The sequence below is a fragment of the Anastrepha obliqua genome, chromosome 1 (assembly GCF_027943255.1).
Source record: "Anastrepha obliqua isolate idAnaObli1 chromosome 1, idAnaObli1_1.0, whole genome shotgun sequence".
NCBI classification, from domain to species: Eukaryota; Metazoa; Arthropoda; class Insecta; order Diptera; family Tephritidae; genus Anastrepha; species Anastrepha obliqua.
In genome coordinates this window covers 66161443-66188146 of record NC_072892.1, presented here as the reverse complement: position 1 = coordinate 66188146, position 26704 = coordinate 66161443, and the positions used below count along the sequence as shown (strand labels likewise).

The 26704-nt window shown below is 37.3% G+C and overlaps 1 protein-coding gene across 2 annotated transcripts in view; it reads right to left on the bottom strand.

Moving 5' to 3' along the window:
• The window catches only part of LOC129244416 (TBC1 domain family member 1), a 125679-nt gene extending 111361 nt beyond the window's left edge, over positions 1 to 14318 (bottom strand). For both annotated transcript variants that reach the window (XM_054882039.1, XM_054882042.1), the window contains exon 1: positions 13010 to 14318. In XM_054882039.1, coding sequence (XP_054738014.1) covers positions 13010 to 13129 — 120 coding nt within the window. In that variant the 5' untranslated portion in view covers positions 13130 to 14318. The remainder of the gene's footprint in view (positions 1 to 13009) is intronic.
• Between the last annotated feature and the right edge of the window lie 12386 nt (positions 14319 to 26704).

The following is a 26704-nucleotide window of genomic DNA, read 5'->3' as shown; positions in this document are numbered from 1 at the left end:
CGCGGGTTTCTCGGGGTAGCTGGAGCTCTTCATCTGCTGTGGGTGGTGGTTGAACTCCAATTACAGCATTCAGGAGTCGGGAGCTTAAGGAGGTGGTGAGAGTTTCCCGTTGAATGTCGTTGAGCGTATATCTAAACACTGTCCGATCCAGTAGTTGTCGATTCGTTTTGTCCTGAATCTTGTCGGCGTAGTTGAAGAGGTGCCCCCTGACGTGGCAGGATGGTGGCTCTGGGATAAGTAAGTGTCTACATAGGTGAAGCCTGCGGTAGCACCTTAGCAGAAACAGTTTGCTGAGCAATTTGTTGTGTTTCTTTCGGAGGCAACCCGTTGCTGTCCGAATAGCAGTATTTTGGCATGTCTGAAGCTTTGTCTACTGCGTGTCACTAGTTTCAGGCGACCAGACAGATGCAACGTCGTTTAAAAACGGTCTGTCAATTGTCTTAAATGTCGATAGCAACATTTCGGAGGCTTCTCGTTGCCTGCTGGCGAGCGACCACTATTAGAAAAGACTTCCTCTAACATTTAATGATTTATGTCCACACTGTGCATTGAACCCGTTGCAAACCTAAACAAAGTCACGCATCAACAAACTTGATGCGATGGTCATGGTTACCCTAAAAAATTTAAGGCTACCCTTAAACAATTTAAATACCTACTAAGCAGGTACGGATAAAACCACAAACGCCCACTCACAACAACTCGCACATTTACCCATTTTTATGGATTTAGGTTCATGCATAAATGTCTTTGTAAATATTTGTGTATCTCCTATTATTCCCTCATATGAATGCATTTTTTTTTTATGTAACAAACTTTCAATTCTAATGCGCTTTAGTTATAGAACTTTTATGGCTTCCTTCCGCCACATGTCCTTCACATCCGCTCGAACTTCAACTTAAGTCTACGGTTCCGTCCAGTAAGCTGCTAAATCCCACAACACATCGAATTACCACTCACTTTGATCGGAAAACAAAACGGGAAAATAATAACATGGCACCAGTTTTCCCTTTGCCGTATTGTTTCTGTTGTTATTGGTTGTGTTGTTTCGTCACTTGCTAATGACAACAGATTTTCTCAACAGTACAAATTGAATTGGTGCTTAGTGATTATATCCTGTGGCGCGTGTATTTATTCATTTGTTTCAGAACACAAAGTTTGTTTCTCTTTTTCTTCTTCTCTTCTTCTATGTAAGTGAGATGTCATAAAAAGAAAGGCTGTAGCCACTTGATAAATACTAAATGGGGACGGTGTCAATGCCAGCATTAGTCGGTGATGACGGTGAAGCGGAGGCGTTTAACTAATCATTTTATGCCTTTATGCCGGGTGTTCTATGGAAAAAGGTGTAGTAGCCATAAAGTGATATCATGGGGTGCCTTCGGTGAATGGTGTGTGAAGCATAATGAGTGTAGAATAATGCCTAGATTTGAAGACATTAATTTGATGCTGCTGCACGTGGACGTTAATTATGATGTTATGTACACCTGTGTTTACAATAATAGCGGCGCGTTATATTGCAAAGTTTTGAACATTTATTTTTTTTTTTTATTTAATTTCTTTTATTTTTTATGAAAATACAGTTCATACAACAACAAAAAACCATAAAAGTGAAAGTTTCCATTTTTGTACAAAATTAAAAAAAAAATGTCAGCAAATTTGTATGAAACTTTAAAATTTTTTAATCAGTACTCTTAGTTTTGTAGCCCACTCAGCTAAATGTGTCATTGAAAATCCGATTAAAAATCATTAATATCCAAAATAATTCAATGCATTGTGAAAAGCAGTTTTTTTTCCTTTTTAAAATGCAACAAAAAATGGCTTTAAGTGCCTAGGCATAAGACTGGACCCAATACTAATTTTATGGGCCTAAATAAAACACGCCGCAGAGAAAGCCGTAAAGATGGTATCCTTACTCAGCAGACTGATGACAAACATAGGGAGACCAACTCCAAAGAAACGGGAAACAATGAAGGCTACCACGCTCCCCGTTCTCTTATACGGAGCTGAACTGTGGGCAAATCACCGGTGTAAGCTCCTAGCATCGGAACAACGAACGACAGCTCTGAGAGTTGTGTCTGCCTACCACACTGTATCAGGGCAAGCTGTTTAAGTGATAAGTGGTGCAATATAGAATAAGAGGGATGGAAGAAGGAGTTAGCAAACCTGCAGCGCGCAAAATAAAGAACGAACCGTTAAGGCTATGGCAAGACCGCTGGGAAAACGAAACACGAGGCAGATGGGCAGTGGACTAATAAAAGACGTCGCTACATTGTACAGTAGGATCTGCGACGAAGTAAATTTTTACATAATCCAAAAGGACCTATTCAAAGTAGGGAAAAGCGAAGACCCCACATGCATATACGTGGATGCCGCCGAAGATGACGCTGAATACCCCTTTTATCAAGACACGCGTTGGGAACAAGAACGTCGAACGTTCGAAAATGCAGTCGGTCATATAACCATCGGAAATGTAATCGACAAGATGCTAAGCAGAAACGTGGGAAATCATCAGTGGTTTCGCGGAAATAAGTTCTCCGAAAGAAAGAGCGGGGCCTGGAACGCAGCATACAAGCATACAGGGTTTGATTGAAAAGTAATGAGCCTTATTTTTTTTTAAGCAGCTTTATTAAGCCTTTTGGCTTATACTACAACTAATATTCTTCAAAATAGGACCCTTGAGCGTCAATACACCGCTGGTAGCGGTCCTTCCACTGCAGGAAACATTTTTTAAACTCATCCGCCGGAATCGCGTTCATTTCGGCTGTCACAGTTTTTTGGATCGCCTCGATGGAGTCGAAACGCCTCCCCTTCAGCTTTCTTTTCAGGCGCGGGAACAAGAAGAAGTCCGGGGGGGACAGGTCTGGGCTGTAGGGAGGGTGGGGAAGCACCGGAACCCCCATCTTGGCCAATACAGAGGTGCAGAGGAAGGCGGTGTGCGCCGACGCATTGTCGTGATGAAGGGTCCAATTGTTGACGAGGTCGGGCCGAACCCGGGCGACGCGGTTTTTCAGACGAAGGAGCACTTCTTTGTAAAATGCCGCGTTTACAGTGCTTCCTGGAGGTACAAACTGTTTACCTTTACTCAAAATTTGATCGAGTAACGTTGCTCCAACAATCGCTGCATTTTCGCCACTGCAAAATCCTAACACACTTTTAAAACACCCTTCACGCGCGGAGCGATGTTGACTGCACCGCTGTTGCCAGCGAACTGGGACCGGTTTCTAGCGGAAGGGGAAGGTCATGCGATCATTTTCCCCCACCAGCCGATTCGGTTGATCGCTTGGCAGACGCTCCGCGCGGGAAGGCTCATTACTTTTCAATCAAACCCTGTATATCTAGTAATGAGAAAGTTGAAACAACACTGAAGTAATGCGAAAGCGGTTCTAGATTGGGCGACGGTTCAAAACTAGGGGGTGTGTTTTAGTCTCCAGACATACGATTGCTGCGATGGCAGCTTTGATGATGCACTAGGCATTTTAAACCGCGAAAAAAAATTTAATTTGCTATCACCAGCCATCAATCCAATCAAGAGCGTAAGCGAAAATTCTGTCCCAAAGAGTAGAAAAAGCAAAAATGTTATCTGATGCAAAATTTGCCATCACTTACAAAAAGCGGTAGAAGACATATCCATTGTACCTATAGATCCATAAGTGAAAACACTTTCAGTTGGTTGTCGAAAAATGCTCACAGCTAAGATCACCTGATTCTAAAACGCTCTTTTATGTGACATGGTGGAATGCAAAATTATTATATGAATGCATAGTTAATAATATTTAACAATAATTGTATTAGATTTATGTCTACAAACCTCTAAATTTTTATGTGATGGATTTTTTAATATATGAATATATGTATATTATTGTGGAAAAAGTGAAAAAATGTGTAAAAAGGATTAATTAGATTTTTTACTCCAGGCGTAAACAATTTTCCAAAGTTTTCCAATTTGTTATAGGAGATTCCACACACATAAACGAACAATACCGCTGACTAATATCATTAATGCTTATTGGGTTTGTGTTTGTTCTCCTTTGAATCTTATTCCTCTAGTTCAGTCATCTGGTAGTTTGAACTGGAGAGTTTTGCGGAAGTTTTAATGTGATGCTCTTTTCGAATTTCAACTTTGCCACCTCTTATCTGCGACGCTAGCGCCACCATATTGAAAAAATGGCGCCTAAAACAGTTTTTTTACAATATCTCTATTCCGACGCATTTTATGAGAAAAACAAAAACAAAATTAAACCAGAGATAATTTCCTACATTTCATGTTATTACGATTTTTTTGTAAAATCAATAGTTTTTGGCGTATGAGCGCCACAAAGTACATTTTAATATACGTTTTCGAAAAAAACTCATTTCCACACCACCTGGAGGTAGAGTAAGCGGCGTGTTTTTTTATCATGGTGTCCCCTGTAGGCTCAATCCACATGTGATGCAAACTTTCGAAAATTTAGCGCAATCTCCTACGTTTTACCGTTCCTGATGGACCAGGCGTTGCGAGTTCATCTTGGGCACCGATCAAGACGTCGCAGACTGAAATCTCGTCCGCATCATCTGCGATACGATTATCAGACTCATCACAATCCTCTTCGTTGTCCGTTTCATCAAACGTTTGCTCTAAAATAGTCGCAGTTTCTTCTTCTTTATCGTAAACCAATTGCTCTTGCGAATTTTTACAAGCACTACTACAATTTGTGCATATAACGGAGCATTTTAACCCAGCTTTTCTGCATCCACAGGCCTTCTGACGTCCCTTGTTACATTTACAAGAAATAAGTTTTGACAAGGATTCTAGAGCTGGGGGCTCGAGTGTCGTAACAGGCACTAACCCATTTTTGTTTCTGTTCCATCTCCATTGTTCTGCATTTTGTTCATTCCCGTACCACTGCTGAACCTGGTGATAGGTTTAGAATGAATGCTGTCGTGCTGCTGCCTCTGTTGGTGGTAGGGACGCAATATTAAATTTATTTTTATATGCTGATTTTGTGAAGCATGCATATCTGTACACATTTAAAGGCATGATTTTCTTACTTTTCACATCACTATAACCGTATAATTCAAGAAGAAAACGTTCTCCTGTTTTAGCAATAATCTCTGGATCGACGTTTGGATTTTTAAATATCTGAATAACCTGGTTTAAATTAGGATTTTTTTGGAGTACATTAATGAATTTCATTTTTCCTTGATAAAAGAGTGCACATGTTGTATCACAGCCACTGAATGCATGCAGAAATAGAATATGATCCATAATACTTTCAGTGGAATATACCTATTTGTTGGGTAATTTTACCTTTTCCTGGTTTGAGAAAGTACATGTTTGACCGCGTACATAGAGCTGTGAAAAGAATAAGAAGATCTATATCTTCGCCGGCCAAGAGGTGATAATACATCTATTAATCGCCGAGATCCATACTTATGAAATAAAAATGCAGGTAGTCCAATCTGCACTGTTGATATAAAAGATTTTGGCCTTGCTGCTGCAATTATAGAATGGGCGAGAGCAATGCTTTTTTTCTTCCATTTTTCAAGGGCCCCCGTTTGTTTTTTAAAATCACTCCATCTACGAAAGAATCTTAAAAAAAGAGCGAATATATTCTATAACAATTTCTGCTGCTGTCTTTACAATACACCGACGTTCTTCTGCTTTGTCATCACTTTTTTGATTGTACCAGGCTTCCGTTAATAGCTTAAGTCCTGTATTTCGAAAACAAACCACCGGAGCCTTATTGGCAGTGATGGCAATTAAAATATCATCACCGTATTTTTTGAGAAGTTGTGCTTTGACTGTTTTTATGTGTGGGCGGTAATCACCTTCAATTTTGGCTACCAATTCGTCCAAGAAAAACTGACACTCATCGGAATTCTGCTCAAGATAAGAATAAATGAACTGCATCGCATCTATCTCATTCGCATACGGACTTTTTTTTTATATTTTTAGCTGTGGTGCTTGATACCTTTTTTTTCGTGCAGAAATTATGGTACTGTGCATCGGCTGCGGCCAAATCATTCACATGCTGAAGACGCTCAACAATTGCTCGACCCCAATCATCATTACGAGCTCTAGCAAGTTCTGAAATACAATTTTTCATTGATAATTTTCGCACACTGTTCTTCTGCTTTTGTTCTGCTATAAACTCTCATCAGCACATAAAAAACAATGGTCTTTGAAAGAAAATGTTGGGTGCGAGGATCGCAGTGGTAGTTGAGGTGTCGTGACATCACTTCCTCTACGCAATGATGCAGCGATTAACTTTTCATTGTTGTATCGTCTTCAACATACATCATGAACCACTATCGATTTTATTCCCGCCAAAAGTTTTATTTTATTGTCATTTCTTTTAACACTTGATTTACGAAAAGTCTCCAATCCTTTTTCCTTCACTTCAATTGTTTCATTTCCTAATAATGGATTATCACAAATAAAACAATTTCTTTTATCAGAAGCCATGACTTTAAAAACACAAACTACACTGTAAAACGATAGACGTATACTGATGACTCAGTCTAAACCAGATACTTCTCTTCAGTTCTACCGACAGATCTTTCGTTGAAGGTCGAGAGAGAAAGGGCCCCTTCAACAAAGGCGACACATTACCCTTATACCTGCTTTTCTAAAACCTGCTATAGTAGAAGATTATTGTAGAGAAATATACGAAAAAACGTGGTGGTGTAGGTGAATATTACTTTGTGGCGCTCGTACGCCGAAAACTATCGATTTTATAAAAAAATCGTAGTAACATGAAATGTAGGAAATTATCTCTAGTTTAATTTTGTATGTATACATATGTTTTTCTCATAAAATGCGTCGGAATGGAGATATTGTAAAAAAACTGTTTTTAGACGCCATTTTTTCAATATGGCGGCGCTAGCGTCGCAGAAATGAGATGGCAAAGTTGAAATTCGAAAAGAGCATGCCAAAATCTATAAAAATTACCTAGTTTGAAAACTCCCGGAAAACTTTCCAGATAACTGCCTTTTTTTACCAAATGACTGGACTACTCGTAAATATTTAAAATTTGGCAGCTCAACTTTAATTCTTTGATATCAAAAACGCAAACGTTATTTTCATAGTAATTTTAAGCAATAAAATAAGTTTAAACCAGTAGTAAAATTTGTTAAGTGGATGTGAATATAAAAATGATTGATTATGTGTTCGCTTTAAGGCGAAATAGGAGTAATTAATGTGTGATTTTTGTCGCAATTGACAAAGAAGTGCAGTTTTCCAACCGAGTTTTTTATAAATTAGTTAACTGATGAATTTGCATTTTAAATTAATGTTTGGACTCTTGACTGCAAATGTGTGTTAAAATTATGCAACGAACTAAACCATAGCAGACTACTCAACTAACTCTTTAGCCATTCGCCGTTTACTTCTATTAAAGTAGACTTAATAAGAGAGCTTGGATCCACCTCCGCTCGGTAGATGGTAAAAAAGTGATTCCTCAATGTCTAGTCAGCAAACTCCTTTCAGTTAACTTCTGATAAATAATTAGCGGCAGAAGCTCCTAACCAGTGGAAGCTGATGCGAGTTCAGTGACATTCCAATCTACGTAACCGGAACGACCCGGATTTATATACAATTTAATTATACGAAACCCAAAAAAATGAAAAGTGATGGTAAAGATTAAAATTTCCGGAGTGAATCGGATTTTTATTCGCTTACAGGACAAAATCCTTTTCATGAAATTGTCCATAACCGAATTGCAAAGTGGCTGCCCTATGCCCTCGATAGCCTCACGAATTTCATCTTTGAGGTCTTGAATCTACCCTGGGAGTTGGCGTAGACCTTCTCTTTCACGTGGCCCCAAAGAAAAAAGTCACAAGGTGTTAAATCACAAGATCTCGGTGGCCAATTGTGATCACCTCTTCGAGAGATAACACGGTCCGAAAACTTTTCCCGTAAAAGATCAATGGTTTCGTTGCTTGTGTGGCACGAAGCGGCGTCTTGTCAAAAATAAACGTTGTCCAGATCATGAAGCAATATTAAAGGTGATGTAAGTAGCCTAATTTTCACCCTGTGTTAGCCATCTTGAAGCTACTTAATAAATCCGTGTTGTCCTCTTGGAAAAGCTACTTTTTATTTCAAAGCAAATTCTAAAGAAAAAGTACTCAAAAGCGTAGAAATTAAAATTTTTGCTGAAAAAGTTAGCAGGCAATACTGTTTTGCCTATTCCATTTTGCTTAGACTTCCGCATCTTTCAATTCTATTGAAAGTTCTGTGAAAATTACATTGATAAATAGCTGCGACATTTAGGTAAGTCTTTTGTTGCAGATTAGCAATTTGATTTTTTGTTAATAACTGCTTAAAATTTATATACACAGGTGTGATTAGAGCCCGTTGCTGCCACCAATACTTTGCGTTTAATAAAAAAAAGAACCCAGTTTTAAATAACAGGCATTTATCCACGTAAGCATGATATCTGTGACAAAAAATAACACTGACACTTAGCATCTTTTGACCACAGAAACATACGAGGGTTGCTATTAATATTTCTGGTCTACAAAGTTTTTAGCCGTTTGACATTTAAAAAAAAAAATTGTTTTATCGGCTTAATATATTTAGTAATCATTTAAGTAAATTATAAGAAAAAAAATGCCAAAGAATAAGAAAATAAACGAAAAAAAAGATTTCTTGAAGTGCTTTATTTTTAATAGCTTAAGATTTTTCGTGAAATAACATTTTAAGTAAATTAATAAAATTGAGATTTTTAGAATACTTTGTTTATATTTAAAGTACAATAAAGGAAAACACTCAAAACACTACAATTTTCTTAACAATTTTCGGGGAAGATTTTATCAAAAATGCCTGTGTTTTCTTTACTATTAATTTTTGGATTGAATCTTTTAACAGACGAAATATGCCAAAACCAAGCTGTGTTTTGTGCCACAAAACGTGGACAAAAGAGAAAGTTAAGTTTGTTCATGTTCCCAAAGACGAAGTGAAAAGATAAAATTGGGTAAAATCATGCAGCACTTCGTTGAAGCCAGGCGAAAAAGTTTGCATGTATCACTTTTCGGCAAAGGATTTCGAGATCGGACCAGATCGGAAAAGGGCTAAATTGTATAGTGATGCTCTTCCGATGCCTATCGAAATTTTGCATTGTTGGAATGAGCCTGAGACATGAGGGGCTGTTGACGCTTCTACGCAAACAGAGTAAATTCTTTTTTATTTGAAAACTGTAGTTTTATTTAAACGAATTTTGATTTAGATCATTTACCGATTTTCGTGTGTCTCAACTGGAAAAAGAATTGGCCCATCTTAAGGAACGGCTAGTGAAACTGACTGAGTTCAAATCAAACGTCAGTCAAATACTTTCTGAGGGGCAAATTAAAAAGTTAGAAGACCCGACCAAAACAATTAATTCAATTGCGTATAATTATTTATATAACAAAGGATTACCATTGCCTTGTGAGTCGACTGTCTCAAAATGGCTGCAAAAACTAAAATTTGAGGACGGTATTTTAAGTTTTTCATTGAGCATGATGCGCAGCGTAAACGATGCCCCGTTAGAAGATAGGCTGTGTATAATAAGCTTCGATGAAATGACAGTGGAATCGGTATTTGAATACGATTCTTTAACTGATGCGGTGCGCAAACCAGTAAGAACGTGCAAGTAATGATTGTGCGACGGTTAAGGTCTTCATGGAAGCAGCCGATATTTTGCGATTATGATTGCAAAGTTTCTAAAAGCATTTTAGAAAAGGCAATCAGCAAATTATATGACGTTGGCTATACGGTTGTTGGAATTGTTTCGGATATGGGTTCCGCAAATCAAGCCCTATGGAAGGACCTAAACATTTCATGTGGTACGTGAAGGTCGTTTAAAAACTAGGATTGATATTTTATAGATACTTATTTATATTTAGATCAAACATGGTTTGCCCACCCAGCGACAGACGGAAAGGTTTTCGTGTTCGCAGATGTTCCACATTTGCTGAAACTGTTAAGAAATCATTTCATCGACACCGGGTATTTATACAAAGGCACGCTCTTAACGGCAAGACCTATCGCTCAGATTATTGCGTATACGTCATTGTCCGATGCTCGAATAACGCACAAGCTAACGGAGCTGCATCTAACCGTGCATCATTCAGGCCGCCAGAAGGTGAAGTTAGCAGCACAGTTGTTTTCGCACACCACAGCAAGTGCAATCCGAAGGTGTTATGCGTTGGGGCTCGATATGTATCAGCCCATGGAAACAGCAGAGTTCATTGATACGGTAAATGATTGGTTCGATATTTTCAATACAAAGTTTTCGAATTTTCAAACTGCTGCTGCAAAAAAGCCCTATGGGATTGACTTGGGCCAGCAGGATGAAATTATAAGTAAGATGGACGCCTTGAACGATGAAACACGCGCTTATGGACGAATTTCAATGTTGCCTCATCAAAGGGGCATACAACTAAGCAACAAGTCCCTTAGGGACTTATATCGTTATGTTCAGGAAAAGTACTGCTTTCAGTACATTCTGACTTATCGATTAAATCAGGATGTATTGGAGCATTTTTTCGGGGCGATGCGTGCCAAAGGCGGGTTGTATGACAATCCTAGTCCTATGGAATTTAAATATAGATTACGAAGATATTTATTAGGTGAATGAATGCATATATTACTCATTTCTGAATAACTTAACGATTTATATTAACAGCACGAAATACTTCAATATTAATATAGTTGATCGTGGCAATGTTGAGGCCGACGAAACTAACTGGCTCCGTCTCAATGATACTTCTTTAGAAACTTTGCAAAGTTTGCTAACAGAAGATGAGATAGTTTCAAACGACTCTCTCTTCGCCAACGATTCATTAAATGAGGACGCTGACTTTGATAGCTTACACGAAGATGCCCTTGAATATATTGCCGGTTACATGATACGCAAATTAAAGTTGACCGATTGTTCATGCAATGAGCCTACATTTACTTGGGTTGACACTTTATCTAAGGGCGGATTAGTTAAACCAAGCACCGAGTTCTTGGACAAAATTAAAATGTTGGAATCAGCGTTTAACTACTTCAACGGCAGGGAGCTTTACGGTGGGATATCATTTTTACAAAAATTGTTCAGATTAAGTGAAAACGTGAGTTTACGCGATGACGTTAAACGATTTTTTTTAAATGCCGGATGCACTTTCGAATAAAGCATCTTAACCGGTGCAATAAACAAAAGAAGAGAACAATGAGCATTTGATAAGATAATTGTAAGTAAAGTATGCAATGCTTTGGGCGTTTACTTGTGTTTCTGCGTATATATAAATTTATCTTTTTTTAACACAGATTTTATACTTGTAACTTTGCAGGTAATCTCGTTAAAAAATCAAATGTATGATTAGCGGACGTGACGAAATAAAAGTGGTTTTTCCTCGTTAAGAGTTTCCACTATTCTCAAGTTGTTTTATTTATTACTTCAGTGTAGGTTTACACATGGCACATATAGATTCCAATCCGATGCATGGTCAAAATACATATATATATGACACAAATCCATGGGAATAGTTAAGTTAAAAATATAAATAATTAAGTACCACTTATAAAATAACATAAAATTATTCTATGGCTTACAACGACCTTTTCCAATTTTTTACTACATTTTCAGAAAGGGGATAAACTTATGCCCTTTTTTCCCTTGCTTCCAAATTGCATCAATGGATTAAGTAGCATCCGAAATCAGTTGTCAAACTTTACTTAACCTTGTATAATTGAATCATGGTCCAGATCAATACCATCCAATTTCGGCCATAAAAAATCGTTAATCATTTCTCGATAGCGCAACAATAGCGTAGCAAGCAATAGCGTAACACCTGTTATTGGAAAACCCTTTAATACGAGGGCGGATCAATAAGTCCGTGACTTTTTGTATTTCTGACCTCTTTACTGAAAAAGAAATACTGCTCCTGTCAACAAGCATCTGTCAGTTGACTCCTGTCAAAATTTGAACGTGCTGCGTCAGTTAGTTTGTGTTTTACAGCTACCTTTATCAATCTACCCAGTAATTTGAGGAGAAAATGGAAAATACTGAATTTCGTGTGCTTATTAAGCCGATTCACCCTTAGAAACCCACTTTTTCGACTGTTGTTTGGTCTCTGGTGTGTGGTGATGGATCCATGTTTCGTCCACGGTTACAAAACGGCGCAAAAACTCCTCCATATTGCGATTAAACAACACCAAACCTTTCTGTGAAGTTGTTACACGATTGCGTTTGTGGTCGACTGTGAATTACTGGGTAGCCTGATAAAGGTAGCTGTAAAACACAAACTAACTGACGCAGCACGTTCAAATTTTGACAGGAGTCAAGTGACAGATGCCTGTTGACAGGAGCAGTATTTCTTTTTCAGTAAAGAGGTCAGAAATACAAAAATTCACGGACTTATTGACCCGCCCTCGTAGCTACTGAGAAAACAGTTGAAAAGATATTCATATTTCTAATTTAGCGTGGTTCGAACCATAAAAGCCGTTCGAGAAAAAATGCGCAGAAATCTCCTTAGAAAGCAGAAAATCATGTCCAGGGATATGAAAATATCGACCAGATTCATGTCAAGACTAATTACAGATGATCTTCACATGAAAGCCTTTCGTCGCTCAACTGGTCATCTTTTGACAACGCGCTTGAAGAAAATTAGACTCGACAGATGCAAGCAGCTTTTTCGGTGGCACGAGATCAATTTGCAGAGTCTCAAACAATTTTTGGTTCAGCGACGTCAATATACATGAAAATCGTGCGTGCTGCAATAGCTGAATGGCCTAATCGTTTGAAGACTTATGGAAAAGTAAATGATGACCATTCCGAATGAAAATTAATTTTTTTTTTATATTTACATGATTAAATAAAACTAACTTCATTAAAAAAAAGTATTATAATTTTGTATCTATAACGTACTTAACTTGTAACAGAACTTATGGCAGGACTAAGTATAGTACGTAGACATATCTGCATCCAGGAAACCCTTCCATAATTTAGAGTTTACTTTCATACATAGATCCACTTCTTTGCTTTATTAAATACTTAATACTACTTACCTTCGAGTAGCTCTCAGTGGACCGAATATCATTGATGGTCCATGGCAGCATGGCAGCGGAGTAGCGCGGATCCACGGAAGCGGTGCCGCGATAAGTTAACGAAACGAGACGAGTTTTCATTTTGAATACGGGCGGGTAGTCACTTTACTCAGAAGCAATATTAACCAAAAATGAACACTTTAAAGTTTAGCTGGTATGCATTCACATTTGCAAAGCGGTCAAAATGGACCTATTAAATTACTTTTTCCAACAAATCACTGTTTTTTCTTTTTGTTTTAAAATCGTTTGTAGCATTCGAAAACTTTTCGGCGCGCATGACTCATTTGGAGCAGATGAACAGAAAAAATGTGGGCGTTGAATGCAAATTGCGTACACAAAAGAGGCAGTTGTAAGGTATGGATAAGTAGATAAGGGTGCCACAGTTTTGGAAAAATCCTGCCAGTAGTTCCTTCCTATGTTAATGGCAGTGAGGTCTATATATGTACATATGTAGTAGATGTACGTAGGTGTTTGTTATGCGATGTCCACCAAGGGAATTCCAAAAATATATACATACATACATATAATTGAGCACGCGACTAAAGGAATTTATGACATAGAGCGCCGATACAAATAAACCGTAGCAAAGGACTACTTTATGTTGGCTTTTAAGAGTATATTTTTATGTTCTTGTCTTATATGCACACACACACACACACATCAGTTAGTTGTTTGTTCCGCCTGGATATGCTTGTCCATTCATGTAATCGGAAACGCGCAAATGACTAGGTACCTACTTTTCCTAGAGCGCGGCTGCCTCGTCCTCTTTTTATTTCAGCGAATATCGATTTTTCGTAAGTTTCGCTACGTTAGGAATGGGTATTGCTCCGGTTTTACATGCACCATAATTCTTCACCCAGTAGCGCTGTGAAGTTTTTTCTTCATTCCAACAGGATAAATATGCAAACTGGATTTTATATGTAGACTACACAGGCAGCCGCCTTGCAGTCAATTGGACAAAAATGCAAGCAGTTATTCACTCGGTATATCGCAGACACCCCTATTTTTTCATACTTTCGTAGCCAGAGTTAGGATTTCTTTAACAATGTCGCAATTTTTAATTTATTCTCTGCTCATTCTATTATTTGGTTTGCTACTCATTTTGTTATAACGAATTTTAGTATTTTCCTAATTATTCATGTTGAATTACATACTTTTATGCCAATTTTAACATTTTTAAACCATCCGCAACGTATAAACACAACGAAAATCCACTGAAAACTGCTGCCGTCTTAACAGGACACAACAGTTATCGGCTATGTCTGCAAGTTATTTTTATTTCTCTATATCCTTGCGCACTAAATTGTTTTTGCAAATATTGCGCTTTTCAAATTATCCTTCTCAACTTTCGGGCTCTTTAGCTTTTGTCCTCAAAATCGCTCGAAACTCGCGGCTTTCGGCGCAGTCTCGGTTCATAATGTTTTTATTCGCTTTACTACTTCGCACCTGCTTGACATTTGAATTAGGCCGTTGTTGAGGCAGAGAGGCACGCTTAACATCCCCGTAGCTGGCGAAGGTGGTAAGTAAAGCAAATGAATACTGACAGCGCGCATCTGTCGTACATTCAGAGAACGTAAATTGATAAATTTTAAATTTACGTTCTCTGAATTTCCTGTTGTGTTGCTAAGCTAGCGAATACACAAACCAGAAAGCAATGAATTAATTTTGTTTTCCACACAGGGTGACCCAAATTTTGAAATAAACCATAATGCAAGGTGATAATTTTGAAATGAACACGCAATAGGACTTATTGAAAACAAAAACACGTCTTCCCTTTTTCTATTTTTTGCCAAGTACTATCACACTTTACGCCCTTCTTTAATGATTTTACACACTTTCTCCATTTTCAGTTAATGTTGCGTTAACTCAGTGCTAACCGAATGATGGCTTGAAATGACAGTCTGCTTTTCACCATGGTCTGGTTAGCTCGATTACTGCGAATATTTCATAAAAGGAAAACCCATTGTGAATACACAACAGCTGGGATTTGTTTACATTATTAATAATTAATAAATACAGCAATTTTTCTTTAACATTTGTGTTCGTATATCAGAGTTAAATTTTATTACTTATAAACATAGTAATAAAAGAAGGAAACGCGAAGGAGGAATTCCATAAAATCTTAAGGGGTTATATACCTTGTGTTTTTCAAAAAAATCAAAATAAATTTTATTTCTTTATCGTAAAGTACAATCCCTTGAGAACATTTTCCAAAAATTTCATAGAGATCTGAGCAATAGATCGAAAGTTACAGCGTTTTAAATTGTGCGTCGTCACTTCCTGAGCGTACGGCCTCATGCGGCGCTTGAAACTTTAAACGCGATTATCTCAAAAACGTGTTTTTCCAAAAATGCTTTTGCGGTGGACGCGATTGCAAAAAAAGTATTCAACCGATTTTTATAATTTTTTTTTTAAATTGTTCGTAATTGATGTCGCCTCTTAGTGAACGATCAACTTTTTATGTATAAATTTTTATTTTGCAGATATGAATTTTTTAATGCCAATTTTAGGACTGTAGAAGTGGAGTTTTTTAAAAACATGTTCCTATTTTCACAAAAATCAAAATATTTAATATATTGATCGTTCACTAAGAAGATATAACACTATACTAATGAAATCTTTTCGATTTTTTGATTTCAGTTGACTTGGTGGACTTGAATCGCGTCCACCGCAAGCCTCTTCCAAAAAAAGGGTCTTGGGGGAAAACGCCATAACTCCGCCATTTTTAAATATTTTTACACAAACAAAGCCTTTTTTTTCTTTAAACATTGTAATATCCAATAATAAAAACTTTTATACAATGAAATTATTGCTACATATCTTTAAAAAAAACCCAACTTTCGCTAATTTCACCGGACCACAAGGTATATAACCCCTTAAGCAAGTCTTGTTATAGCACAGGCAAATCTATTAATTATGCGGCTAGCAATGCAAGCCACAAATATAGTTCCTACTACAACAAAAACCCATTTAACCCTCGAGAACACGCGCCTCGTAAGATAACACGGATTCTCGCGCATGAGCATTTTGCTCACTTCATGTAAGAATGTAACTTTTTAATGGATTACGATTTTTAAACATTTCATTTTTAACATAGTTATAATATCAAGTCATTTTTTTGCAATTATGTGTTTATTTAAGAAATTCACACTGTAAAATTATATAAATTCATTCAATCAAGACATAACCAAAAATTTTACATTCATACTTTAGTATATTAAGAAAAAAAACTCCTTGTAACAAAATAAATAAATAAAAGACTAAAATCAGTCTTCAGTAAGATTGACATTTACGTTGCTTTCGAAGCAAGATGGGCACATATACATAACGTGTTCCGTGCAAAGTAATTTTCCACATAAAGTGCAGCCTTTTTTCGAACGTCTGTTTTTACTCCTGGGGCAAAGCTCGCAAAAGTCAGGTTGTAGGTGTTGGCTTTCAGGTTCTTTTGCTGGTACAATGCGATCCATAGTATTTCTTAAATCACAGGTAAAGCTTTTATGGCCTGCCGATTAGAAATATGTGGCTTTATTAGCTTCAGGGCAATTTCCTTTAGAAACGTCCTCCTCTGGGTTAAATTGCCTGTATTTGATTTGTAAATAATTTGTGCGTGTATGCCAGTAATGTCAATAAGCGTGAAAAAGAGGCACATTGGCCACCTGCAGGTTATCCTGGAAACTGAATATGTGCCTTTCGTTTGATCAACAGTGTCTACACCCCCTTTCGTCTGGTTGTGAAAGGTTATTACTTCGGGTTTGTTCTCAGATGTTTCATCATTAGCTTGGCCATCGGCATGAAGTGATGATAGCATAAGTACAACTTTTTTCGTTTTTTTCACTGGAACGTAAGAGACAAGAACCTTGTTTTCGGCAAATGCAGTTATTGTATGTGGTTGCGACCTTCCTTTTGCTGAAATACATTGAGGTGGAATTTCCTTTTTATTTTTTCTTATTGTACCCACAATGGTCGTTTCTATATTGTTTGTATAGTTCATCTGCTAAAGGTATTGAAGTAAAATAATTATCCATGGTAATGTTTCTGCCACTATTCAAAATTGGGGCAGCAACCCTTTTCACAACCCGAGGTTTTCAACAAAAAAGATAAATCAAGAAATACTTACATTGTTTCTCGCGCAATGAGCAAAATGCCGCTCTCAAAAATCAACCGTCTACCTACACGTCCGATCGTGCACTAATCGAAAGAAATGCTCCTCAAAGTACGAAGCACAACTACTAGCGAAGGTACTCACCACAATTAGTGCCAGAAATACATAGAACATAAAAATTTCGCGAAATGAAAAATTGCTTGAGCAAAATGCTCATAGCGCGTGTTCTCGAGGGTTAAGGGGTTATACACAGTTAGAATTTACAAAAATTTCAAATTTTAACACGAGTTTCTTAAATATATATTTTTAGTAATTAACAATTTAAGTCTGAAATTTTGGCCAAAAATCGATTTTTTTTCGAAACCGCCATTTTGTCAAAAAAAAAAAAATTTTTTTTTGCTTTTCCTTCGGCTGATTACTAGTAAAATAATATTAAACTTTAACGAAATTGGTTTAGTTTTTTAATTTCAGAGTATCCAGCTCAGAGATATAATGGTTACCGCAAAAGGTCTTTTTTGAGAGGAGCTCCGGGAGATCAGCTGTAGCTCCTTTCCAAACAAATATTTTTACTAATATTAAGTCTTAAAATACAGTTAAAAGATAACACAAAATAATATATGTGTACAAATTTTTAGATCGATTAATTTAAAAATTCTGGAAAATTCGCTTTTTTTGGCCTTTTAACTGTATATAAACCTCTTAGCGCAAACTTTCAAACTTTGTACGCAATGTTTCAAAATTTCATCAACTGTCAACTTTTTTATAAGAATTTTTAGAATTTTTGTGCGTATGCAGTTTTATAGCCCATTTCAAGTTGATTTTTGGAAATTTATTTCGCCTTTTCATCCACAGAAAGTAGAGGGTCTTTCAAAGGTGACGCCTATATGTGAATAGTACTTTTTTATGCCATCTATGATATTTGTCCAGTAGACAGATATACAATTTTACACGACAGAACAACTCGTTGAAATTATTCACACTTATTATGAAAATGGTCGATATTTGAGAACAACAAAACGCAAAATTCGTGATATTTTTGGGAGAAATATTAGTCCGAAGTCGACAATTTAAAGGTTGGTGAAAAACCTTCGAGAAGAATGAGTTTCTTTCGAGTATAGAAAAAGAACTGGCAGACCTAAAACTGTACGTTCAAAAATTCGGCATTCATAGTACGACTGTTGGGCGGATTTTACGTAAGAATTTGTATTTTCATCTTTACAAAATTCACTTAACATAAGAATTGAAGCCAACAACAATATTTAGTGATTAAACTCATATCAGACTGGATGGATTTGTCAGCAAACGAAATTGCCGCATTGGGGGAGAAGATAACTCTCGAGTAATTTCGGAAAAATCATAAACAAATTAAATAAATAATTGTCGTAAACTTCTGTTAGGTCTTTAACCAAGCTCCTCATCCTATTTTGTGACGGGCGTCTTGATGCTGTTCTACAAGTGGAGAGACCTACAGTTTTAAGTCGACTCCGAACGGCAAATGCTTTTTAAGAGGAGCAATTTTACTGAAAGTTGTAGTCAAGGTCATGCATAGTCAGGCATATCATTTTATAGTTTTGTCGTTTTATAACCCATTTTCATGATGTTGGTGTTGCGGGTCATTTGACATGTGACAGTTTTCTTGTTTTACAACCGATTTTCACGATTTTTCCGTGCTTAGAAAAGCTGACACTTTGAAATTACCTGTCAAAATTCCAGGTCAATCGGGGCAAGTTACAGGACTTGAACTGAAAAGTGATACGAGTATTTCTCAGTATAGAGGCTGCTAATTTTTGTTGCTGCCCGTATTTGTTGCCTGTGATCCATATTTTACTGACAAAACTATTCAATAAGCAAATCAGCTGTTCACTAGTCCGCGTAAGAACCGTCTGTCACGTTACAATTTTCATCAGAATTAACTGCGCCAGTAATACCGATTAACGTCGCCCTCTGTCTAGGCTATAGCATCGAAACGAACCAATAGTAATTGGAATGACGTTCATCAGGCGAGCTAAAATCCAAAAAACCATGACAATTTTTCTTTACAAAAATCAGTACATATTATTATAAAAAATCACGTGACCCAAAGTACAAGAAAAAAAAGTTGCTCCACGGCCTGCATCATTTCTCCTTGAAATGTTGATGGATCTGTAAAAAGTAAAAAAGTTTCTTGTAAAATAAAGTTGTAGATTTTTGAATTTCAAAAATTTTGCAATTTACGGCATTTAAAAAAAATATGCGTTTTACGGTATAAATGTTACACTTTAATTATGTCTACAAAAAGTTTTAATAAAAATATCAAAAATCTATAGAAAAAACACTTTCGAATATTAAAAAAACAACCGCATCAAAAAATATTAAAAACTGTATGAGTTGTCATGCGTTCCGGAAAAAGTAGTTTCGAGAAAAACGAGTTTAATGTTTGAGGTACAAGAGCGCGCGGACCGCTCTCTACCTAGTTAATGGGCGGTAGAAACGATAATATTGGGAATTTCCGAATGAAAATTCCACAGTATATTCTTAAGATACTATCAGGTCAGTCCATAAGTTCGTGCGTATTTTACCCATAATTTCACTTTTGTACTATTTTTGCATACAAAAAATTATTCGCGAAATATAACGGAACTATTTATATTTTCTTTGATTTATTGTGCATTCAACAAGTGATTTTAATCGCGGATAGAACCACGTGTTGTTAAAAAATAAAATGGAATCTTCGAACGCTTATAAGACGCATTTTTTTTTTATTTTTTTTATAAAAGTGGTAAAAATGCAACAACTGCTGCTGCAGAAATAAACACTGTTCACGGAGAGGATACCGTGAGTGTAAGGACTGCGCAAAAGTGGTTTTCAAAATTCCGAAGTGGTAACTGCGACGTGGAGGATGCCTCGCGCGCTGGTCGTCCTGAAGTCTTTAACTCCGACGCCTTGCTCAAACTCGTGGAATCTGAGCCAAATTTGATAGTCGATATGATAGCTCAGAGGTTAAATTCATCGCATGGAACAGTTCATAGGCACCTGGTTCAGTTGGGAAAGGTTTCAAAGCTGGGAAAATGGGTTCCGCATAGACTTTCCGTCGCCAACCTTCAGCAGAGAGTGAATGTGTGTTCTCAGCTGCTGCAACGGCTTGAAAATAAAAGTTTTTTGAACCGTATCGTTACTGGTGATGAAAAATGGGTCCTTTACAATAATCCTGTTCGCAAACGCCAATGGTTAGATAAATATAAAACACCAGAACCGACCCCTAAAGATAGCCTTCACCCCAAGAAGATTCTCCTGTCTATTTGGTGGGATATGGCCGGTATTGTTTATTATGAACTTCTGGAACTAAGCCAGACGATAACTGTTGATTATTATTCCCATCAGCTATCAAACCTGAATGAGGCACTTAACAAAAATCGACCGTCTTTAGAGAATAGACGCAAAGTTTTGTTTCACCACGACAACGCAAGACCTCATACCGCAAGGCAAACATTAGGTAAGCTGAACGAGCTCGGATGGGAGCTAATGCCGCATCCACCATACTCTCCGGATATTGCACCTTGGGATTATCACCTTTTTCGTGGACTTCAATCCCATATGAGTAACAAGAACTACTCCTCAAAAGAAGCTATAAAAAGAGATATCGAAGCGTATTTTGGCTCCAAGGACAAACAATTTTTTGAGCAGGGAATTAAAAATTTGCTTGAACAATGGGAAGACATTGTAAATAATGAAGGAAAATATATTATTGATTAATAAATACATTAAACATATTTTTTATTAATTTTAAAACCACCTTTAAACAACGCACGAACTTATGGACTAACCTGATATACTGGACGTATGTAACTCCTTAAGGGGGTGGTAGGGTTTAGCGCTAAAAAAAAACACTTTTTTTTGAATTTTTTACAGAAATATGGCTTAAGATACTTTAATAAAATCAGTTGCATGTTATTGTACATCTTTTCAATAAGTTTTTAAAAAATATTAATAATAAAATATTGACAAATAAGCCCATGACAGAGTTTTTTTTGAGATATCTTTTTCGAGAGGTGCTCTGCGGTGCCAATCGGCATTCGTCGTAGAATCATCTGAAACTAAAAAAGTCGAATTTTTCAGTTAAAGTATGACGTAATGCTCCCCCCCGCCCCTCCCCCATTCAAAATTTTTTTTTTTTCATTTTTGTAGTTTTGGAGGCAAAAAAACGTAAAACGAGCATTTTTGGCGAAAAATTTCGCCATATTTGTAAGTGAAAAACAAACTTATATTAAAAAAAAAAATAAAAAAAAACAGTGGGGGGGGAGGTATTTTTGATTTAGAAAACGTGTGCCAAATTTGAAAAGAATCGGTTGAATAGTTTCGGAGTTGTGATTGGCACCGACTTTTGAGAAGTCGTTTCGGGAAAAACGCGTTTGAAAAAATGACTCTGAAAAATTATCGATGCTCCGCATTCGAGGTAGAGTGCTTACAAAGGCTATAACTTTGAGAGTTCTGCTCCGATCCACTTAAAATTTTGACACAACATTCTTGAAATGATTTACTATAAGATGAGTGAAGAAAAAAAATTTCGATTTTGTGACCCTACCCCCCTTAAGGCACCCGCTCCCACATCTCATTTTATGTACGACTTGCAGACCAAAAACAACTTTATTACCATTCCGCAAGCGTCATATTCATCTAGCATAGCCCCAAGTCGAGTTTTCTCGCTCTCATAAATTATGTAAATTACTACTTCGGGGAAAGCGAGAAATTCAGGCGAAAGGATAAGGAGCGCGGTCAAACACCTAAAAGAGGGGTACGTGTAAATCTTTATTATTTTTTTCACTCTTCAAGATATGAGTATCCCAATTGAGGATTTAGGTAATCTTTGGGCGACTACCTTTGATCTGCTTAGATCATTTTTAGTGCTCTTAAATTAGTTACCACTGACGGCTTAGAAAAAAAAAAACATTCGGCGCGTTACAAGCGAGACAAGCTCGGTTATGAAGTAGTACAGAATTGAATTGGCAGAATCGTATTTGTAAGACCCGGACGAGACAACCACGTGCCCGAAATTTATCATAATTTCCAAATGCCGCAAAATTCACGTACTAATGAGCGAAAATATTGTCAAATTCATTAATTCTTTATTTTATTTTTTTTTTGTTTTTTTATTCAAAGAGGAATTTCTCTACTAATAGGAGCAAAACCGTTGAATGTTGTTCAGTTGACGTTCAGCAGATTGCACTTTGCTCCTCTCTTGCCAATGGTAACGCGGCAGACAGATAACTTGGCGACAACATCGTCAAAGTGTCAATGTGCGCCTCCGCAAAAATGGCAACAGCCGCTGCAGCAGGTTTTCGCCCCTTGTCTGCGCCAAAAATAGACAGCAAACGCTTTAATTTGTTTTTATGTAATTTTTGCATTTTTATTTTTGTTTTTATTGCTATTTTTTGCCTACACGAATATGGAATAAAGTTGAGTTCCTCAGTACACGGAATGCACATACGAATATGAATTGCCAGCCGGTAAGGTCCCAATATGTGTGTGTGCAGATGTATGTATGTGTATGTATGCGAGAGGGTATATGGTATGCGCTAGGCATAGATGGCAGATCAATTTTTCGCACGACTGCAATGCATGAACGCGGAGGGACCTAAAAGGCTTTAGTGCGATTGGGCTGAGTGTCGCTAAGATTGAATGGCTTGTCCGCAGTGATAGAGCATAGCTTAGCCAAAAATACAAAATACAAAAAAAAAAAATATAATACAATTCATATCGTTGGAAAATTATAATTAAATGGTGATATTGAAAATAAGAAGAAAAAAACAGCACACACAGGAACTGATAAGATATCTTTGCTGGCGAGCTATTAGCTGAGTACACATACATACTTATGGTTATATGTATGTATATACACATATACACACATACATACATACATACATAGTAAATATATGTGCAACTGCATGGTTATAAAAATGAAGTATCTAAAAGTGTAAATATGCATACACACACACACACACACATACGCACATACTTGTCTTGATATCTTTATGTCCGTATGGCTGCTGCCTGAAATTTAATCACTCCGCACGACAGCTTACCGGAAATGAGGAAGTAGAAATAAACGAAATAGCAATAAAAAGGAGTACATACTCACCCACAAGAAAACCTCACATGGATATACATTTACATTTATACCTACATACAGATAAGCGTCTGATGGAAAGGGAAATTTGTCGTTTGTAGTCGTCAATGAAATTTATTTTTGATGCTCAACAAACATTTTGCCTTTGGAAGTAGCAAATTTGTACTGATTTTATGATTTTAAAATCTAAGAAAAATAAATAATGACTTACATATGAATGTTTGTATGTACAAAGCGCCTTTGCATCCCCGCAGGAAATGCGCGAACAAGTGCTTCTACGGCAAGTGAGAACGGTATTTTGTTGGTTTTTGAGCACAGCGAAAATAATTGAGAAGGTGTGCTCAATAACAGAACGTTATTCGGCTCTGATGGGTTATTATGGGGCGTACTATTGCAAGGTGTTAGGTTAGGTTATTCAGTTTGCTTGTTTAACACAAGACATTCGGTGGCCCTAAGACCCATTGGGATACCTGCATTTGTTTTCCTTCTCCTAACTAAATTGCCTACACCACTTAGATCTTTTTAAGAAGTTAACTAGTACCTCCAGTGAGACATTTTGAAAAATTCCCAGGTGTTTTTTCGCAAAAAAATAATCGCCAAGATATTTGGCACGGCTTCTTTGAAGAGCAGGACATTCACAGAAGAGGTGTTGTAAAAATTCAATTTCTGCTTCATCTACACAGTTCCTGCAGAAGTCATTGAGAGGTACACCCATTCTACTGGCTAGAATGCTAATAGTGCAGTAACCCGTTGTAACACCTGTGAGGAAGATGTGGTAGTTGATCTGTTGAATTCAAGCAGACATTTGGGCGTTTTAAGATTCAGTTTCAGCAGTTAGTAGTCAGAGACCACCTTCTCTTGATTTCTGCGATTACATTCAGGTCAATCGCACTGTATAACGCGTTTAGAGGAATGCTTATGTTATCTATAATACTACTCGCAAAAGGTCAAGCTCCACACTCATCCGCTCTTTCATTTCCCTCCACCCCAGAGTGGTCGGGGACCCAACAAAGTGTTGTCTTGTGTTGTTGGATAAGCGAGAGGGACCTCCTGCATTCTTTAACACATCTTGAATTGATGAATTGATATGCGTTGAGGCCAGTGCCTTCATCGCTGCTTAACTGTCAAGAAAAATGGTAAGGTTTGCCGCATGTAAGTCCATTAGCCTTGTCTTTTTTGTTGCTTTGTCTATAGCGTAGATCGCAGCTTGGAAGATTCTGTACCAGTCTGGGAGAATAAATGATCAATTTGAAGATAGTTGTTCCAAGTAAACTTCTGATCCAGCGCCATTGTCCACCTTTGAGCCGACAGCATAAATATGGCGACCACTATCATCTGATATGACTCTGGCCCGCCAATCCTTTCCATTGGATATTATTTTATAGTATTTGTTCAGATCTATCTTAGGAACCAGATAGTCTGTTTTCGATGCGTCAAGTGATCCACAGATAGTAAAACTGATGCATGACCGTACATATTTCTTTTAGCATGCCTGCTGCTTTAGTTCTGGAAGCAGATTTGGCCGCAATCCCTTTAACATATTTTGTATATCAATGGGTGGAATATGTAGGACCACTTCCAGCGCCGCCTGAGGCTCGATCGGAGACACCTGTTATTCCTAAATAAGCGAATCGTTGAACTTTTATGAGATTCTTCAGGTAGGATTGCGTCTGTACCTCCTCCCATCCACGAAAGCTCCATAACTCAAAATGGGTCTGATGATCGTATTTTACGCCCAGTCGTTGATATACGGTGCATTTTTTTGCCAAATGTCTTTTTACAGATAAAGAGGGCATTACAAGCCTTCTTCATCCACTCCTCGGTGTCCTATTTCCAAGAAAGCTTTGAGTCCAAAATTATGCCGATGTACTTGGCTTCGTTCGATAGGGTTAGTTTTACTCCATCTATTAATGGTAACAGAAAACTTGGTATCTTATAACTTCTGGTGAACAGAACTAGTTCGGTCTTGGCTGGATTATCCATTAGACTTTTGAGGTTGCCCACTTGGAGAGTTCCCATGAGCCCGCTGATAGTCGAGAGAAACTTCCCTGCCATAAGGATGACTACAACGTCTGCATAAGCAACTAGAACTAGAAAAAAAGCAACACAATCTTCGCTCATCTTACTTCGTTGTTATCTGAACCACGACTTATTGGACAAGTATATGAATACATCCGAGTTTTGGGTTCCGATGTCATGAGAGGGAGTAAATTCATTCTCTCAAACTGGAGGATATTTTCAGATTTACCAAAGAATCTCGAAATTTCTCTCTCTGTCTCAATTCTGTCCTATTATTTCTCTCCTTTCCTCCTTGACTATCGCCCTTTTTTACTGTCCAGAGCTTTAAATACAATGGGCTTTTTAGCCTGAGTGTTTTAAGAGTTACCAGAGCTTTATCTCAATGCTTCCTGGCTCGAATTTTCAAATTTCAATTTCAAATGCTTCTTAAAAGTTTTACTTTCCCACTAATAAAATAAAAACCATGCCATTTTTTAAATTAGCGCTCTAGCGTCCTTAAAGACACTATATTTGGCCAGTTAATTTGAGCTTTTGTGGTATTAGAAAGAATACATTTCTTAAGTAATTAGTTATTACTCATTGACTATAAAATGACCAGATAAAAAGTTCGTCAATATTTGAAATATATTTTTAATCTCAGAGAGTAGTATGCGAGAATGTGTGTATTTGTGTCTAACTCTACTTTTGATGCCTTAAAGAATGCGTTCCTATCTTCCTAAAAATCTTTCTTACCACCTTCCTTATAAACAAGATTTCCTGCTGGGATGCGAACAGTTCCTCCATCAATACTGTATGGCAGCCACTAAAAGTGTTTATAAATAAACAAATGTGGCAATAGTGGTGGCGGTAGTGCCTCCATCTCTGCAGCAGGTAAATTGCTTTTGATCGCACACACAAACTGGCAAAGATAACCAAATATACACATTTTATCGCTTTTCTACAAATACAAATTTTTCCAGTCGATTGTTTTGGTTTTGGTAAATACTTTACTTTGTTCGGGAGGGAGTCATTCTTTTAGCTGTTGAATCAAAAGGAAATGTGACCTTGGAAATTTTGGAGTGGTGATAGAGAAGTAGTGGGAAACCAATGTTTCCCCCAAATATTTCGTGAGTAGTTACATATTTGCATGAATAGGTATTGGGCAACACTAACTAAGCTTCAGCACGTGTACATCACGGGCGCGATGCGAACCTGACCTAAACCTGTTATGGCTGTGTTGCTCGACTTGACACCGCTTCACACATTTATTCAGCAATCAGGCAAGGGTACTTTGTTGAATATTACTAGGGAGAGTCTCGGTAAAGGAAAAGTGATGTCACCCAGAAAATGGAATCGCTGAGTCTGCAGCTCCCACTTGCCCAGATACCCAAGGATGATATCACTAAAGTCAATAAATTTGAGTTAAGAAGTTCAGAAATGAGCTGGACGT